Source organism: Hypanus sabinus, chromosome 4, assembly GCF_030144855.1.
Source record: "Hypanus sabinus isolate sHypSab1 chromosome 4, sHypSab1.hap1, whole genome shotgun sequence".
Classification (NCBI taxonomy): Eukaryota; Metazoa; Chordata; class Chondrichthyes; order Myliobatiformes; family Dasyatidae; genus Hypanus; species Hypanus sabinus.
This window is the reverse complement of record NC_082709.1, coordinates 103,088,774-103,108,146: the sequence shown is the minus strand read 5'-3', so window position 1 is coordinate 103,108,146 and position 19,373 is coordinate 103,088,774. Positions and strand designations below refer to the sequence as shown.

At 40.5% G+C, this 19,373-nt stretch overlaps 1 protein-coding gene across 4 annotated transcripts in view; it reads left to right on the top strand.

Annotated features, from left to right (window-relative positions):
• tmco3 (transmembrane and coiled-coil domains 3) overlaps positions 1-19,049 on the top strand; it is a 53,454-nt gene extending 34,405 nt beyond the window's left edge. For 3 of the 4 annotated variants that reach the window (XM_059967788.1, XM_059967785.1, XM_059967786.1), the window contains exons 9-14: positions 221-354; positions 979-1,085; positions 4,462-4,612; positions 8,480-8,559; positions 12,718-12,867; positions 12,987-19,049. In XM_059967788.1, the coding sequence (XP_059823771.1) occupies positions 221-354; positions 979-1,085; positions 4,462-4,612; positions 8,480-8,559; positions 12,718-12,867; positions 12,987-13,100 (736 nt within the window). In that variant the 3' untranslated portion in view covers positions 13,101-19,049. Of the gene's footprint in view, positions 1-220; positions 417-978; positions 1,086-4,461; positions 4,613-8,479; positions 8,560-12,717; positions 12,868-12,986 lie in introns of all 4 variants that reach the window. The other variant, XM_059967787.1, reaches the window with a different exon arrangement.
• The last annotated feature ends 324 nt before the right edge of the window (positions 19,050-19,373 follow it).

Genomic DNA, 19,373 nt, shown 5'->3' with positions numbered 1-19,373 from the left:
TCAGATTTAATAGTACTATGGATAGTCCTGGCTGAGAACCAATGACGACATTTGTTGTCCTCTGATAATATGATCCCATAGAGTGGTAGCAATATCACAAACATTGTGTAGCAGTTGACCATAAATCCTAAACTTGTTAATAATTATATATTAGTGTCATGCTTAGAATTATTTTGGAATATGCCTTCATATTCTCTTTCTTGTCCTTCTTTCTCTACAGTTTAATATTAGAGCTGCTGAGGATTTTCGCTCTTATTGGTCAAGTTCTGTTTTCGTTGGCTGCAATTCTTTTGATGTCTCTTGTGATAAAGACTTATCTCATTGGACCATTTTACAGAAAACTACACACTGAGGGTAAAGGAAATAGAGAGATACTTGTCCTAGGAATATCTGCATTTATCTTTCTTATGTTAATGGTAATTATATTTATTTTGATTCAACTTGATTCAATTGTTCACACATTGAGAACAATAGAAATGAGTGAAATCTTTGATCTAAACACATGGCTTCTAAAGTGTTCATCTAGAACCAAATGTTTTGAAGAATTATTTAAAAGTGTATGTTCAGCAGATTTCAGGAAGGGCCTTGTGTTCAAATAGACCTCTATCAAAATAAGACAACCCACCTCATTGAGCAAAATCCACCACTCTGTAGTGAATATAGTTTCTAAGTGTTTAAGAATGAAATAGAGGTCAAGAAGATGTGTGAATTGGAAACTCCACTGCACCTCAGAGGAAAAGCAGCCACTCAAGGTATCTGACAAATGATGAGTGGGAAGCAACAAGCTAATAAATATTATATGCTCAGGGAAAGCTCTCTGGGCCCCAAACAACCAAGGTCCCACCCTGCTGAAAACCAGCAAAGAAGTTTACTTATTAAGGGCAGTGTCAGTCAGAGTTTGCTGGAAGGTGGACTTTGGAAAAACTCTTCAGCCGTGTCATAGTTCTTAATATGAACATTCTTAAATCCATTTCACAGCATACTCTGCTCCAGCCACCACTGACAACAAGAAGCCTAAAGGCCAACCAAGCAAGATCTTGGGAGCAGACTATTTCCCTTTAGAAGTTCATAAGCCTGATGAAGAGGTACTTCATTCACAAATCCTTGATCCTCTCTTCCATGTTTTAAGATGCCAGGTGATTTCAGGTAATCATGACTTTCATCAAGAGTTTGATTGCAGCAGAAGAGTCTCTCTGCTATTTAGCAGTGGAAAGTTCATTGCCAGTATCCTGTCAACCTTCAACGTCTCAGGCCAAAGAGCTGTTCCCCAAGTCACATTGTGGATCCTGACCTTCTAGAACAGAGTTCCCAACCTGGACACCACAGACCCCTTGTTTAATATTAAGGATCCATAGCACAAAAAAAGTTGGGCAGCCCTCATCGAGATATAAGGCAGACATGATTTTCATCATGCATCAAGAACAAGAGAAATACAAGGAGTTGCATCAACCATTATATGTGGCCTTCTGACCATGAATAGTAGCTGATTTGAAAGTAGTCAACAATTAGATGGATCCATTAACATCAATTTAGGGCAATAAGATAGACATATGAAGCTCAGACCTGCCACCTACACCTAATTCCTATGTATGATACAAAATATTCTGAAGTCTATCACATGATATAAACATTTACAATTGAAGATTGGTCTTCAGTCTTGCCCTGATTGAGGAGTGAGAGGTGTACCAAGCCATTACTCTTATGCTGCTATGAGGTTCTGCTGTTGCTGATACCCCACAGTGCCTTGTGAATAACCTTTGTTTTGAAATCACAAACAAGAGAAAATCTGCAGATGCTTGTGTATGTTGCTTTGTTTTAATATATCAGTTGGATTTGTACCTGGGCTACCTGAATTAGCACATTAATAAGACCATTCTAACCACTGATATTTGTCTGTTAATTGTGTATGTCCCTAATGACATTACACCTGCACCAACTATGTAAAGGTCTGGCTGCTCCATGTCAAGAAGGGCACTCCTGCAATAAGAGTGCAGTGAACATTCATCAGATTGATTTCTTGGATCAGGGATCATCCAATGGTGAAGCAGACCCAGGACCACAACCTCTTGAATTGAGACAAATGAGAGGCAATCTGATTCCTTCCTGCATTCGTTCTCTGTGAGGTCTCCTGTCACCTGAGATTGAAGTACTTCAAAGGACCTCAGTAGAAACTGTATCACTAAAACATCAGACGGCCAGGAGATGAAGTTCCCAGAAGCACAGAGATGGACCAGATTGACCAGCAGGCAAAGTTTGGAAGACCAGTGTGACCTAAGTCAATTTGCTCATCTGACCATTTTCTAACTAGTAAAGAAAGTAAGTACAATACCAGTCCAGTAGCTGCTGTTCCAGAAACAGGTGATAATGTTGATATGAGTGCTTGAAAGAAGCAGGGAATTGATGAAAGAGCACTAGTCAAGAAAAACGTTAATTCAGTGAGGGGTGTTATGTGGCTGTGGTGCAGGACTCTGTGTTTGGAAGCAGTAGAGTTTGATGCTTTTTGTAAGAAATTGTAGAATGGACATGCACAGACATTGAATTGGTAAGATATGTCTTGAAAGACACTTTTGGTGCAAGATGCCTATTGTCAGAAAAATTGTGTATGCAAAGGATTTTTGTTTAATCAGCACTGAACAGTAGGAATCATTTGAGAAACAATATCTATTGCATTCAAACTGACTAAATTGAGGAGTATGCAGAGAGGTTGATGTTGAGGTAAAAGATCAGCTATGATTTTCATTGGGCAAGCAGGCTCAAGGGCTGAATTGTCCATTTCTGCTCTGATTTCTAATAATCTCATTGAAACTTGCAAAATTGTATTGGAGTTAGACAGGATAGGTGCATGAATGATGTTTTTCCTGGATGGGATGTCCAGAGCTGGGGGTCAAATCTCAAAGTTCACTGTTCAGTATCAGGACTGAAATGAGATTTCTTTTTGTCCAGGGAGCAGTGAATCTTTGAAATTCTTTACCCATGAGTGGACATACTCTAAACATAAGATTGTTAGATTTATGGATTTTACCAGAATTAAGGTGTTTAAGGTTAGTGCAGGAAAGTGGCACTATGGGTAAAAGATTGACTGATATCTTGTTGAACAGGGTTGCAGTCATCAGTGAGTGAATGGCCTATCTTGCTTCTCATGTTATATACACAATTAAGAATTAAATTCTTCTGTTTTGAGTTCTGGGTTTATGAATAAATTAGACAAATTAAATTCAGTTTCAAAGAGTTTATATACTGAAGATAATACTTTCATAAATCTTTGTTGCATTCTTATTATTTGTATTTGAAATTTTGAGCTCAAAGTATTGGACATACACTTTATTGGCCCCTAACTAAGAACCTAAATGCACCAGAGAAAAGACTAGCCAATTCAAAACTACAACAGGACTTAATGTTCTCAAAATGTCACAAGGCTGAGTTGCACATCATACATCAAAGTTGACATGTGGTAGTGAGTTGTGTGTCACAGGTTGATATTCAAATGTTGCAGCATTAAACATAGAATAGTCGAGCACAGGAACAGGCCCTTGGGCCCACACTGTTGTGCCAAACCAGCTAAAAAGTAAATTTTAAAAAACCAAAACTAATCCTTCCATCTTCCTTGTATTCATGTGCCTATCTAAATATCTCTTGAAAGCCTCTACTGTACTTGCCTCTACCACCATACCGGGCAGCGCATTTCAGGCATCCACCACTCTCTGAGTATCAAACTTACCCCTAACATCCCCTTAGAAGCTACCCAACTCACCTTCAATGCATGTCTTCTGGTATTAAACATTTCTACCCTGGGAGAGAGATGCTCCCTGAGTACTTTATACAGTTTATAATCTTATAAACCTTTATCAGATCTCTGCTCAGCCTCTGCTGCTCCAGAGAGAACAGCCCAAGTCTGTCCAGCCTCTCATGAAAGCACATGCCCTCTAAACCAGGCAGCATCCTGGTAAATTCTTCTGCGCCCTCTCCTAAACCTAACGTCATTCTCATAGTGGGGTGACCAGAACTGTATGCAGTACTCCACATGAGGCCTAACCAGAGTTTTATAAAGTTGCAACATAACCTCATGACTTTTAGACTCAATGCCTCGACTAATAAACAGAAGCATTCCTTAAGCTGCCTTAACCTCCCTATTAGCCTGTGTGGCCACTTTCAAGGAGCTATGAACTTGGACTCCAACTTGGAAATGCAAGTTTGTCCAAGATTAATCATGGGAAGAAAATTTTCTTGGTTACAATACTACCTTAAAAAGAAAATCAGAAGGAATTTTAAAAAAAAACTTTGATGGGCTGTTTGTTTCTTTGGCTTTGTTTATTAGAAATGTCTGTGATGTGAAGTAATGTTAAGCACAAATATATTACTGCTATGTATACTAATACAAATAGAAGTATTAAATTGTTATTAACTGTAGACCTTTGAACCACATTACACTTTGTGAACTTTTCTGTTTGTGCACTCCTGCAGGTAACTGAAATGCTCAACATCTCCATGGAACTTGGTTGTTTCTTGGCTGGGGCATTAATTTCATCACAAGGCCACATGGCTACAGAGGAAGTGATGTACTGTATGGAACCTATTCGGGATTTTCTGGCCATCATTTTCTTTTCCTCAGTTGGTAATTAACAGTGCTTTATAAGGGGTTTAGGGAATGGGAGTACTACTTATAACTTGAAAGTTATTTGAATTTAATTGAATTTCAGTTTATTGTCATTTAGAAACCACAAATGTAATGCATTTAAAAAATGAGACGACATTTCTTCAGAATGATATCACAAAAGCACATGACAAAACAGACTACACCAGAAAATCCACATAACGTTTAGCAATCCCCAATCCAGAGTCCGGAGAGGCTGATGCGTATTAATATCGTGCTACCATCTTAGCGCGTTCCCCGGAAGGGAGCTCCAAATCCACCAGACACACCAAGTCAGGAGACCAACTCTACCACCCAACAAACAAAAAACTAAAGCTACAAGACCTACACAAAACCACATAGTTACATATAGTTAACATATGGTTACAACAGACGCTCCGACAATACCATAATTGATTAAAAAAAAAACAGACCATGAGCACAGTAAAAAAAAAAGTCCAGAAATGTTAAAAGACTAAGTTTAAAAGAAACCAGCACACAGTTTCCACAAGTTCGCAGGGTCCCGATAGACTCATCATCCCACGCCGACAGCAGAAGGGAATACCCCTGCTATGGACTTCCAGGGCGCCTCCGGACTCCGCCTTGCAGACGCAGCACTCAATGAAAGCTCCGTCAGACCTAGCCTCGCAGATGCAGCACACAGTGAAAGTGCCCTGACCACAGTGGACTCCGAGACTGTCGAACCTCCGACCATCCCCTCCGGCACAGCCTCTCCGAGCACCATCCTCTGCTGAGCACATTAAGACGCCCCCGCCAACGGCCACCGGTATTGCGACCCCGAGGACTGGGGGCCTGTTCTTCTCAGCAGAGACCCAGATCTCAGAGCAGCAGGAGCAACGAAGAAGGCCTTCCTGGAGATTTCCAGATGTTCCTCCGTGCTCTCACGTCCATTTTTCATCAGATTTGGATTGTGCACAGCACCCAGCTTAACAAGTAACCGGCATCAGCTCCGGAGTGGCCGCTGCAAGCTGCGTCGCACTGTCATCTTGGACTATCGCTTATTTATTAACAGTCTGGAATTTAATATTAATATTTAAAAATTATACGCAAGTGCTGTTTCCAATAGGCAAATAGTGAATGCTGACATCTCTCCAGCAATTCTTATTTAATTATCTTACCTTTCCAACATACATATGATACTTCTGTGTTGGAATATCCTACCTTAATTTTCCAGTTCTGATTTTTTTCAGTTTTGATCTAAGGCATTTTTTTTTTCGCTAAAGAGCATTGCACAATCATCAAATTTCTTAGTAAGATGAACATGGAAACTCTTATAGAAGTGGAAAAAATATAGGGTATTAGAGTCATAGAGCACCACAACACAGAAACAGGCCATTTAGCCTAACTGTACACCTTACAAAGCGTTTGAGCATCAAAATCTGTTCTTAAAAATCTGACTAAGCATCCATGCTGCTTGTGCTGTGCTAAGTGTGTGTTCTGAAATATATATGCTGATTATTTTCTGCCAAAAATAGAGCAGAACAGTTGTGCAGCCAGTAGAACTCTTGCCTCAGCTTCAGCAACCTGTGTTCAATCTGACTACTGGTGTTATCTGTGTGGAGTTTATACATTCTCCCTGTGACCTTGTGAGTTTTCTCTAGTTTCCTCCCACATCTGAAAAGACTGTTATTTGGTAAATAGGAGGATGTAAATTTCCCCTAGTTTGTAAGTGAGTGGAAAAAAATTAGGAGGGAGTTGATGAGAATATGGGGTGAATGTGAGCCACAACACCTTCAATGGGCTTGGAATAGGAAACAGCGGGATATTGTCTGTCACCATGCAGAAATGATAATGCTTTTTAAAGGCTGAGGTACAGCACGTTGTTATCTAATTTTCCAAGAAAAGGTGATTATATCTGTGATGTGAACCTTAACAGTATGAAAGGGATCCACTTTTGGCTACGATTTTTAATAATTTTGAGTACTTTCTAGAAATCGTGTTTTATATGGTGACTTGCAGCTTGTATTATAATGTAGTGAAGAGAATGTAAAATGCTTTGTGTGTGTTGCAAAGAGTATCCTTTAATCAGGAGGGTAGTGGTGCGGAGTCACCTTCAGTGCATGGTGGGGGAAGTGGGGAAACAGGGTAAAGACCTTTCTTTGATGTGGAGGGGCTTTAGAGCTTCCAATAATGTAGGGATGTGCGGAGGAGGAATGAGGATGCCTCTCTGTGTCAGAGTCATATAGCATGGAAACAGACTATTTGGCCCACCTCATCTTTGCTGACCAGGGCACCTATCCATATTAATTTCATTTTCCAGCACTTGGCCAATAGATTCCAAAATCTAGATGAACCGTGGTTAACTGGGTACTTAAATGCTGTCAGTGACTCTGTTTCCACCACTCTTCAGTAGTGCATTCCAGGTACTACTGTCTGGGTGGAAAAGGTCCCCCTCAGATCCCCTCTAAATTTATCATCCCTTATCCTAAATCTAAATCTGTGAATGGGCAATGGGAAGTTGCCCTCAGTGAGTGGCATCCCTTGCTTTGGGCAATGGGAATTCAAGGGTGAGGGCATGGGCATATCTGTTGGTATGGGCTCTGACAGAGGAGCACTCTTGAGGAAGTAATAATGGTGAAGGAATGAATGTGTAAAATTGTAAAATGTGTAAAAGGTGTAAAATCAAAATAAAAAATGATGGAAACACTTAGCAGGTTAGAAAGAGGTTCGTTATCACTGACATATGTCATGAAAATTGTTTTGCAGTGGTATGATGTAATACACAAAAAACTTAAAATTACAATAAGAAATATATAAAATAAATAGTACAAAAAGAGAATTTGAATTTATTTTAATCTTGCATCCATCCCTCAAAGTGAAGGAGTAAAAATCTTTGTGTTATGACTCTGTTGCAAAGTACAGTGATGTGAATTTAACCACCTAATGGCTTGTAGAAAGAAATGGTCTCGTAGCCTGTTGGTCCAGGCTTTAATGCTGCAGTAGCATTTGCCAGATGGAAGCAGCTAAATCAGTTTATGGTTGAGGTAACTGGTGTCCCCAGCGATCTTCCAGGTCTTTCTGCTGTGCCCAGTGATCGAGGTTGGTGCAGTTCCCATACCAGGTGGTGATACAGTGAGTCAGGATGCTCTCATGGTGCCCCTGTAAAAGATCTTGAGGATTTGGGGGCCCATGCCGAACTTCTTCAGTTGCCTGAGGTGGAAGAGACACTGTTGTTCTTTTTTTGCCACAAAACTGGTGTGTACAATCCGTGTGAGATCATTTGGTGATGTGTATACTGAGGAACTTGAAACTACTCACCTTCTCAACTGCAGACCCATTGATGTTAATTGGGCTGAGCGTGTCCCTGTTCCTCCTGTAATCCACAATCAGCTTTTTCCTCTTTTGGACATTGAGAGAGAGGCTGTTATCCTGGTACTACTGCGTCAAATATAGTGAGGTAGTGATCATGAATTCATGGACCATTCATAAATCTGATGACAGAGGGTAAGAAGGTGTTACTTAAACGCTGCGTGTAGGTCTTCATGCTCCTGTACCTCCACTCTACAGAAGGTGCAATGTTACAGCTTTCTGCACTCTATTGATTTGAGTAACTTGGTTCATTAGCATGAAAACCAGTCAGTTCTGCTCTTAGTTATCTATTTTCCCCATTCTTGTATAAGAAATTCATCCTGAAACTGTTTCTCTTTCTACTGACCAGCTGAATATTTCCATCATTTTTATGTTGTTTTTCAGATTCCGTTATCTGCAGTTCTTTGATTTGCATTGAGTTTTTTTTTAGCTGTTAACAAAGCCAGATTAGTGATATTGGGAACTAATATGTAAACTATCATTTTAACTAGACTACTGATGATTTTCTGCTTTTCACAGGTCTACACGTGTTCCCAACATTTGTGCTTTATGAACTGACTGTCCTAATGTGCCTTACACTGACTGTGGTGGTATTTAAGGTAATGTAGTTAATACCAGCTTGAGGAAGGCTGACGTAGCTTCCACTTCTCAATAGATTGACCTGAGTATTTCCGTTCCCTAATTTTGGAGTTTTTAGGATTCCTACAGCTGCGATATTTTTCCTTTATTTGTTGAAATGCTTTTGGAATCTGTGTGATGTTAGTAAGAGTGTGTTTGTTAAAATCCTGTGATACTTTGAAAGTAGCATGGTGGCTTTGTGGAAAACTGGATTATATAAAATTCAAAATGTAGAGGGATACCATACTCCAACTGGAGCTAAGCTGTAGTTTCATATAGGTTTAGCATAACGTTCTTGTTTTGGTACCGTTATATTTGTTTATGTATTCTTGTCTCTGTTTATAAAAGCTAGCACTACTGAGCCTTTTATTTACTGTTTTGATGGCACATTTGTGCACTGTTGCCCTGAGTTACTAAGTGCAATAATATTTGTACTTGGAACTAATTGTTAATTGTAGTTAAAATTAACTAAAGTTGTTACTATTTGCAGCTGCTTGTAACCAGCCATCAGGTGGCTATCTTTAGTTTGACAAGTGAGCCTCTCTCTAATTTATCAGGAAATCCAGTAAGTAAATTTAGAGGCACATTTTCAGAACCAGTGAGATTTATTTTCACTGTCTTGTATGATGTGAAATTTGTTTTGTTACAGCAGTTTAGTGGAAATACATAAAATTACCATATATTACAAAATAAATATTGCAAAAGAAAAGAATAATGAGGTAATGTTCATGTATTCATAGAACATTCAAAACTTTGATGGCAGAGGAGAAGAAACTGTTAATGAATGCTTGAGTATGGGTCTTCAGGCTCTTGTACCTCCTCCCTGATGGTAGTAATGAGAACAGAGCATGTCCTGGATGGTGAGGGTACTCAGTGATGTATACTGCCTTCTTGAGGTATTGCCTCATGAAGGTTTCATTGTTGGGGAAGGTTGTGTCTGTGATGATTGAGTCTACAACCTCACACAATGCTGTATATTGGAAGCTCCATAACGGGCTATAATGCAACCAGTCAGAATGCTTTCCACTATACACCTACATAAACTTGTAATAGTTTTTGGTGACCTCCTCACCTACCAAATCTCCTCAAACTCCTAATGAAGTAGAGCCACTGAAGTAGAGCTTTCTTCATGGTTACATTAGTATGTTGGGCCAAGGATCCAACAAGATGGCACCCAGGAACTTAAAGTTACTCATCCTTTCCACCACTAACCCCTCAATGAGAAATGGTATGTATTTTCCTGACTTCCCTTTCCTGAAGTCCGCAATCAATTCCTTGATCTTGAGTGTGAGTTTTTGTTGCAACACCTCTCAACAAGCTTATCTATCTCCTGTATACCTTCCTGTTGCCTCCTGAGATTTTATTAACAACAGTGATGTCATTTGCAAATTTATAGATGGTTTTTAGCTCTGCTTAGCCCCACAGTCGTGAGTGTAGGGACAGTAGAGCAGTGAGCTAAACACACATCATTGAGGTGCACCATTGTTGATTGCCCGCAAGGAGAAAATTTTATTATTAATCAATACTGACCAGTTTTGGAATGAGGAAGTTGAGGATCCAGTTGCAGAAGGAGGTACAGAGGGCCAGGTTTGAAGCTTGTGGATTAATACTAAGAGGGTGATGGTATTGAATGCTGACTTTTAATCAATAAACAACAGTATATTTTGCTGTTAGATGCCCTAAAGCAGTGGAGAGTCAGTGATACTGCATCCACTGTAGACCTGTTGTGATGGTGGATGAACTGCAGTGGGTTCAGGCCCTTGCTCATGGAGGAGTTGATTCTAACCATGACCAAACTCTCAAAGCACTTCATCACAACAGATGTGAGTGCACTGGGAATAGTTGTTGAGGCAAGTCGCCTTGCATTTTTTGAGCACCAGAATGATTGCTGCCCTTTTGAAACAGTGCGACCCTCAGACCGTAGCAGTGAGAGGTTGAAAGTGTCCTTAATTACTGTAGCCAATGGGTTGACTCAAGTTTTCAGTACCCTAATGCTTTGTGAGGGTTAACTCTCTTGAAGGATGTTCTGATATTGATCCCCCCTCCCCAAGACAGAGATCACAGGATCGACGGATGTTGTGGGGATTTGCATGGGGGTTGTGTTACTCTCACTTTCAAAGTGTGCATAAAGGGCATTGAGCTCTTCGGGGAGTGAAACATCACTATCGTTTATGCTGTTAGGTTTCACGTTATAGGAAATAATATCATACAAACCCTAGCACAACTGCCATACATCTGATTGCATCTCTGCTTTCTCATGGAATTGTCTCTTTGCTCATATGATGACCTTCTGGGTGACTGGTCTTGAACGCCACAGATCTAGCCCTCATCAGACTGTGAATCTCGTGGTTCATCCAGGGCTTCTGGTTTGGGGAAACTCAGTATGTTCTTGAAGCCACACACACAATGGTGTAGGTCTTGATGATGTCAGTTATATCTGTGGCACATTCATTCAGATGAAACCTTGAAAATGGTCCAGTCCACTGATTCTGAAGCAGTCCTATAAATGCTTCTCTGCCTGTCATGGTACGTACAGCCAGGTGATTGAGCTTGTCAAAGTGCAGGCGCAGGATGGCATAGTAAGCATTCTTGACAGAAGTGTAACAGTGATTGAGTGTGTTGGCTTCTCTCTGCACGTGAAATGTTGGAGATAAGTTTTCAGGGACTTCAAGCTGGCCTGGCTGAAATCTCCAGTGATGATTGGGAAGGTGTCAGGGTGTGCTACCTCATGAATGTTGATTGTAATGCTCAGCTTGTCCAGTTTGCCAGGTGTGGAATGTACGTTGCTACCAGAATGATGGCAGAGAACTCCCTCAGCAGGTAGAACAAATGACACTTGACTGCCCGTTGTTCCAGGTCTGGAGCTGGACTGAGACAAAACTACCATATCTTTTCACAATGATGAGTAAACAGTGTAGCCTCTGCCTTTACCTGCCGCCACTGTCTGGTCCATGCGGTGGATGGTGCTATGGGTGACCAGCGTACACAGTTGTCCCCGATGTCCTTCTGGTACTGCAGTGTTGCTCTGGGGTCTTGTTTTATTTTCCAGGGACACTGCATTAGCCAGGATGATGGTAGGGGAAGGTCTTGGGGCCTTTCACCTCATTTTCCCTGGAGCCCTCCAAGTCAGCTGTGTTTTTTTTTTGAGACAATGGACACCTCACCTGAGCTTCTAGCTGTTAAACTCATTCCCTGAGTGGTCTGCAGTCCAAAGTTCATCAGTGAGGATTTAGTTTTTTGAATAGCTTGAAACAATGTTACTCACTGCAGTGTTTGTGGCTGCAGATTTTAGCTGCAGTAGTTCCAAATGGGAAAATTTGATGATGACCTTGAGAGCTGCACACAAAAAATCATCTCTCTGAGGTGCCATTTGTATAAGGACATTTTTACAGCAAACTTGGGTTTTGAGTTTAAAACAACTTCAAAGATTATATACACAGTGGCACTTTATTAGGTACAAGAATCAAACCCAGTATGGTCTTCTACTACTGTAGCCCATCCACTTAATGGTTCAACATATTGTGCATTCAGAGATCTCCTCTGTACACCACTGTTGTAGTGTGTGGTTGTTAAGAGTTACTGTCACCTTCCTGTCAGCTTGAACCAGTCTGGCCATTCTCCTCTGATCCCTCTCATTAACAGTGTGTTTTCTCCCACAGAACTGCTACTTGCTGGATTCTCTGTAAACTCAAGAGACTGCTGTGCATGAAAATCTGAATCTGAGATTTTCAAATTAGCAGTTTCTGATATACTCAAACCACCCCATCTGACACCAACATTCACTCCACAGTCAAAAGTCACTTAGATCACATTTCTTTCCCATTCTGATGCTTGGTCTGAGCAACAACTGAACTTCTAGAGTCTTGACCATGCTTTTATACGTTGATTTGCTGCCACATTATTGGCTGATTAGGTATTTACATTAATGTACAGATATACTGAATAAAGTGTATGTTATCATTGGGTTTTCAAAAGTTTGTCTCCTCTTGTGAAGTGCTGTTTGTTTTTAATCAGTTGCTGATAATTTAAAAATACAGGTCATGTGCAATACAATGAAATGACCTAGAGTGTTTAAAATCATTGAGGACAGTGTGTAAGTGATAGTTTTAATGCATTTTAATTTTTTTTCTCTCTTCTAGTTTATCTTAGCAGTTCTTGTCCTCTCTCTGATTCTCCCAAGAAACAGCAGGTACATCAGATGGATAGTTTCTGCTGGTTTAGCGCAAGTCAGTGAGTTTTCTTTTGTTCTGAGTAGTCGGGCCCGTAAGTCGGGGATTATATCTCGAGAGGTAGGTTATTTTTTAATTGTTCAATATCAGTTTAAGCATTGCAATAATGTATTTGGATAATTTTGCATTATACACAATAAAACCTAAAATAAAGCAGATACCATCTTCTTTCTCTACAGGTGTACCTTCTCATTCTCAGTGTCACTACTTTAAGCCTTTTACTTGCCCCTGCATTGTGGAGAGGAGCAATTTTGAAATGTGCACCAAAACCAGACAGGCGATTCACCACGTGATGGGATATAGATAATACGGTCCATTCACTTCACTTGTTAAATGTTGGAGGTCGCTGCCTCCAGCTGTTCTCAGTTTCCTTAAGAGACTTCTTGTAGAAAGCTCTACCAATAGAAGTACGGAAGTTGGTTTCCCTGGCTTTCCCCTGCCTTTAAGGTGACAACTGGAAAGGCAAAAGTCACTTTGAATCTACAGCTGGAACATTTCATGCTGCTTCATATTCCTCATATTTGATTAAAGAAATGGACTTTTGGAGCAAAATTACACTGAAATGTGCTGAAGTTTATAATATACTTTGTGGAATACCAATTAAGGGAAGCAAGAAGACATATTTTTGATAAGTGTGTATTCATTTTTAGGTGCTAGTGATGTTTTCATTGGGAGGTGGCAGAACTACATTCACTTACTCAGTGTACATTCCAGACGGGCTTAAATTCATGTTCCACAGGCTTCTTGAACTACTTGAATTTAAAGTTGTTGCCTGTATCATGTCTAATCGCTACCTAATTGTCTGCCTTGATTGCATTTCAAAAGGTGCCCTTCAGATCTCGGTATAACTTTCTACTCCTATCTCTTGCTACCTATAGTGTATGCTTAATTTAATGTATAATTGTCTCCCAGAGTCCTTACTAGTCATTCCTAAATACTGTGAAGAGCTAATGGCCTGGTATAGATATCTAGGAATACTGCAGTTTGTATCTCACTAATTGATAAACAGATCCATTACCCCAACTTTCTGAGTCCTGTCATCTAACCTCTTTACAACCCAAGACACTGAGGCTTATTGTGAAATCCATACATTGTAAAGTTCCATGCAAAGGAGCCTTTTTTGGCAAACATAGCTAACTTTTATAGAGTCATAGAACACAGCACAGAAACAGGCCCTTTGACCCACCTAGTCTGTGGCAAACCATTAATCTTCCTAGTCCTGTCAACTTGCACCTGGATCATAGCCCTCCATAGCCTTCCCATCCATGTACTATACAGATTTCTCTGAAATGGTGAAAACAAGCTTGCATCAACCACTTGCTCTGGCAGCTCATTTCACACATTCACCACCCTCTGAAGAAGTTCCCTCTCATGTTCCCCTTAAAATTTCACCTTTAACCCGTGACTTCTAGTTGTAGTCCCATCCAAAAATGCCATGGAAAAAGCCTGCTTGCTTTTACCCTATTTATACCCCTCAGAATTTTGTATACCTCCATCAAATCTCCCCTCAATCTTCTACATTCTAGAGAATAAAGTCCTTTTCAGTCTTTCCCTATGATTCAGGACCTCAAGTCCTAGCAATATCCTTGTAAATTTTCTCTACACTCTTTCAGTCTTTCCTGTAAATACAATAGGTGACCAAAAGTGCGCACAGTACTCCCAAGTTAGGCTTCACCAACGTCTGATACAATTTCCTGTACTTAGTACATTGATTTATGAAAGCCAATGTAACAAATCTACCTAGGGATCAGTGCTGGGTCCTTTGTTGTTTGTCATCGATATCAGTGCTCTGGATGATAATGGGATAAGCTGGATCAGCAATCTACCTATGACACCACAGTCAAGAAATTATGGACCTCTATTCCCAGATCCCTTTGTTCTACAGCACTCTTCAGTGCCCTACCATTCACTGTGTAAGACCTACTCTGCACCGATTTCCCAGTCTCATACTTGCCTGCATTAAATTCCATCTGCCATTTTTAAGCTCATTTTTCCAGCTGGTGCAGAAGCCACCGCAAGCTTCGATTGTCTTCACTGTCCACTACACGCCCCAATATTGGTGTCATCCACAAAGTTGCTGATCCAGCTTATCCTATTATCATCCAGAGCACTGATATCGATGACAAACAACAAAGGACCCAGCACTGATCCCTGCGGCATGCTAAGAGTCGTGGGCCTTTATTTAGAGGGGTAACAATTTACTGCCATTCTGTGGCTTCTCCCATGAAGCTAATGTCTAATCCAATTTCTTACCTCATCTTGAAGGTCAAAGAAATGGAACCTTCTTAACTAATTTCCCATGTGAGACCTTGTCAAAGGCCTTGCTAAACAACATCCACTGCCTTGCCTTCATCAAATTTCCTGCTAAGTTCCTTGAAAAACTCTTTAAGATTGGTTAGTCAAAGCTTAGCAGGCACAAAGCCAACTTGACTATCCTGAATCAGTCCCTGTCTATTCAAGTACTTACATATCCATTCCCCAAAAATACCTTCCAATAATTTTTCCACTAATGTCAGGCTCACCGGCCTGTAATTTCCTAGTTTATCCTTAGAACTGCTCTTAAACAGCAGAGCAACATTAGCTACCCTCAAATCCTCTAGCATCTCACCCAAGGCTAAAAATGTTTTAAATATCTCTACTAGAGCCCCGGCAATTTCTGCACTAACCTCCCACAGGAACCAGGGGAAACCTTGTCAGGCCCTCGGGATTTATTCACCTAATTTGCCTCAAAACACCTCCTCTATTGTAATCTCTATAGGGTCCATGAATATGATGCCACTTTGCCTCACTTCCATCTCTCGAGTAAATGCAGATGCAAAATATCCATTTAAGATCTCCTCCTCTCTATTGGCTCCTTGAATAAATTACTACTATGATCTTCCAGAGGACCAATTTTGTCCCTTGTTATCCTTTTGCTCTTAATTTATCTGTAGAAGCCCTTGGGATTCTCCTTCACCTTGTCTGCTAGAGCAACTTATGCCTTCTTTTAGCCCTCCTGATTTATTTCTTAACTGTTCTCTTGCATTTCTTACTCCTCAGTACCTCATTCTTTTCTGCCTGCCTACACCTGCTATGCACCTCCTCTTTCCTAACCAGAGCATTAATATCTCTCAAACCAAGGTTCCATAAACCTTGTATCCTCACCTTTTTATTCTGACAAGAATGCACAAACTCTGTACTCTCAAAATTTCACTTTTGTAAGCCTCCTGCTTACAAGTACACCTTATCAGAAAGCAGTCTGTTCCAATCTACACCTGCCAGATTCTTTCTAATACCATCAAAATTGGTTTTGATCGAAATCTTAACTGGAAGACCAGACTTATCATTTTTTACTTTGAAACTAATGGCATTATGATCACAAGATGCAAAGTGTTTGCTTGCACAAACTTCTGTCACCTGCTCTGCCTTATTTGCTAATAGGAGACCTAGTCTGTCTAGTTTGGACTATTATGTGCTGATTAAAGGAACTTCCCTGAACAAATCTGATAAGCTCTTTCTCATCCCGCCCTTTTACAGTATAGGAGTCCAGTCAATGTGGAAAGTTAAAATCATGTACCATCACAACCTTCTTTCTTGCAGCAGTCTGTGATCTCTCTCTAAATTCTGCTGTTGGGTGGTGTGTAATATAATCACATTAATGTGGACTATACCCTTTTTATTCCTCAGTTCTACCCATAAAGCTTCACTAGATGAGTCTGTCCTGACTGAGCACTGCCATGATATTTTCCATACCAGTAATGCCACCCCTCCCACTCTGTCACTTCTAAACCAATGGAGCTGCCAGTCCTGTCCCACTTGTGAACAAGTCTCACTAATGGCTGCAGTACCATAATTCCACTTGTTGATCATCCGTCTTTCCTACAATACTCGTTGCATTAAAGTACACACAGCTCAGGATATTAGTCCTACTGTTTGATTCCTGACTTTGTATGTAGGAGTTACAACATCTTTCTCCACAACCACTCCACTGTGTTCTGGCACTCGGATTCCCATCCCCATACAGCTCTAGTTCAAACTCTCCCCGCCCCTCCCCACCCCCAATGCAGCACAAGCAAACCTTCCCACAGGATATTGTTCCCCTGAAGTTCAGATACAAGCCACCTCTTCTGAATAGGTCTCAACTTCCCTGAAAGAGAGCCCAGTGATCCAAAAATCTGAAGCCCTCCCTCCTGTGACTTTAGCCATGTGTTAGACTATATGATCTTCTTATTTCGGCCTCACTAGCACGTGACATGGGTAGCAATTCTGAGATCACAACCCTGGATGGCCTGTCCTTTAACTTAGTACCTAACTCCCTGAACTCACTTTGCAGGATCTCATCACCCCTCCTATCCATGTTATTGGTGCCAATGTGGACCACGACCTCTGTTTGCTCACCTTCCCACTTAAGAATGTTGTGGACTTGGTCTGAAATATCCCTGACCTTGGCATCCGGAAGGCAACATCTTGGAATCTTGTTCTCAACCACAGAACCTACTTGCTGTTCACAGAACCAATAAATTCCCCTATCACTTAAGCTCACTACTTCTTTTCTCCCACCCCACCCCACTTCCCTTCTGGTCCACAGTGCCAGACTCAGCTGTTTTGTTTCTTGGTACTGTTTTTAAACATCTTGACACACAATTCAAGGCTGTGTGGAGCTGGAGTGCAGATGGGGCAGGGAGATGCCACTTTCTACCTGACCACACTCATCCACTGTATCTGAATGGTTACTTTAGACTGGTTCTAAACAAGATCTAGCTCATCCCTCTTCTTCCCCCCCCTCCTCCACCACCTTACCTTAATAATGAAATTATTTGGGCCACTCTGTTTTTTTTTGTTGATTAAGAAATACAGAGGGGCTGCATTCTGTGCAGTATTTATTGGATCTACACTCATCCAGGCAAGGAGAGAGTGTATCTTTACCTTTTGGACACAGTAAAGTCAAACCCATGCACTGAAGTTATTTCACAATGTGTCTTAGACAGTGTCACTGGTTCCATATCATGGCTTGTTTTCTGCAGTGTAAAAGATCAGAACACTTCAATAGAACAACCTGCTGCACTATGCAAAAGAAAACCCAATGGTCTCAGTTTTGTTCACAGCATGACCACTCATTCTCAAGTTCACTCTTAATCTACTACAAAAAGTGTTGCACTTCATAACTTTAAAGGTAAGCTCCTGCTTGATTTATTCCCACCAGAATTACTGATTTCACTCTGTCTTCTGTATCTTGTTTCCATGTCACTGTCTGCATTGTGTTCCTTCATATCACCACCTGGACAAACCCCATATAATACTGTCATTGACGAACAACTCAGGTTTTGGGTACCTTTTGGCAATACAAATGCTTTGTACAGTGTATAAGCTGCAAGTCAGAAGTGTGATGGAATACTCACTCCTTGCCTGGATGAGTGCAACTCCAACAAAAACTCCTTAAGTTTTAATTACCAGGATAAAACCTGGAAGGCAGATAGGAACCCCATCCATCACTCAAAACAATGTTATTTCAAAGCCACAAATTCTTATCAACCAAGGCTGAGGGCAGCAAGTGAATTGGAACACAAACTCTGCAAAGTCCTTGCTAAGTTGCACATCATACTGATTTGAAAGTCAATAGTCCCTTAGTGCACAGGCTCTAAATTGTGCATCTTCAACATTACTGTAGTAGCACCTTCTACCAGGACAGCAGAAGTTCAAGAAGACAGTTCATCACCACTTTGAGGGCAATAAGGGATAGACAATAAATGCTGACCCTGCCACTGAAGCACAATTACCCCAGTAAAATAAAATTCCATTTAAGAAAGAAATCCTAAGATGGCTGCTTTTGCAAATTGATATTTCTTTGGATTTTGCTTTTAAGTGTTTTACTTAAGAATTTTACTGACATTTTTTGGAATTATAGCATCCAGTTTCCTAATTCTGGGCTGAATGTGCAAGGAATTTCCTCAGTTCTTCTGATTGCTTGCTGGAAGAAATCCTGGGTGCACTACATTTGAGATATTGATAAGGTTAAAATAAAACTGAGTGGAAAAATCCAGGAATTGTTTTTACTTGGAGGATAGGAAATTGTCATCAGTAATTTTGAATATATTTGAAGAGGCACAACTTGCTATTAATTTAGAGCATTGTAGAACTTTAATGAATATAGAAATATAATGAAACCATTTGAGTCATTGCATTTTTATATCACATATTGGCTATCACTGTGATGTTTGTTCCTTTTAACAATTCTTGAAATAAAGATGAGATTAACAATTTTACACTTTACATCACTTTGTTCATCTCTAAGTGTATCTTTAATGTAGCTCTTTAATATTTAAACACAAGCTCGGTTATTTTATTGATTGGGCATGAAGTGGAGGTTTTGAAGAGGGAGCAGAAGAGGTTTACCAGGATGCTGCCTGAATTAGAGGGCATGTGCTGTAACAAATGGACAAACTTGGGTTGCTTTCTCTGGTGCAGTGAAGGCTGAGGGGAGTTATGACAGGTTTATAAGATTATGAGATGCATAGACAGAGTGGACAGGGAATATGTGTTTCCTGGTGTTGAAATGGCTGAGACCAGAGGACATGCATTTAAGGTGA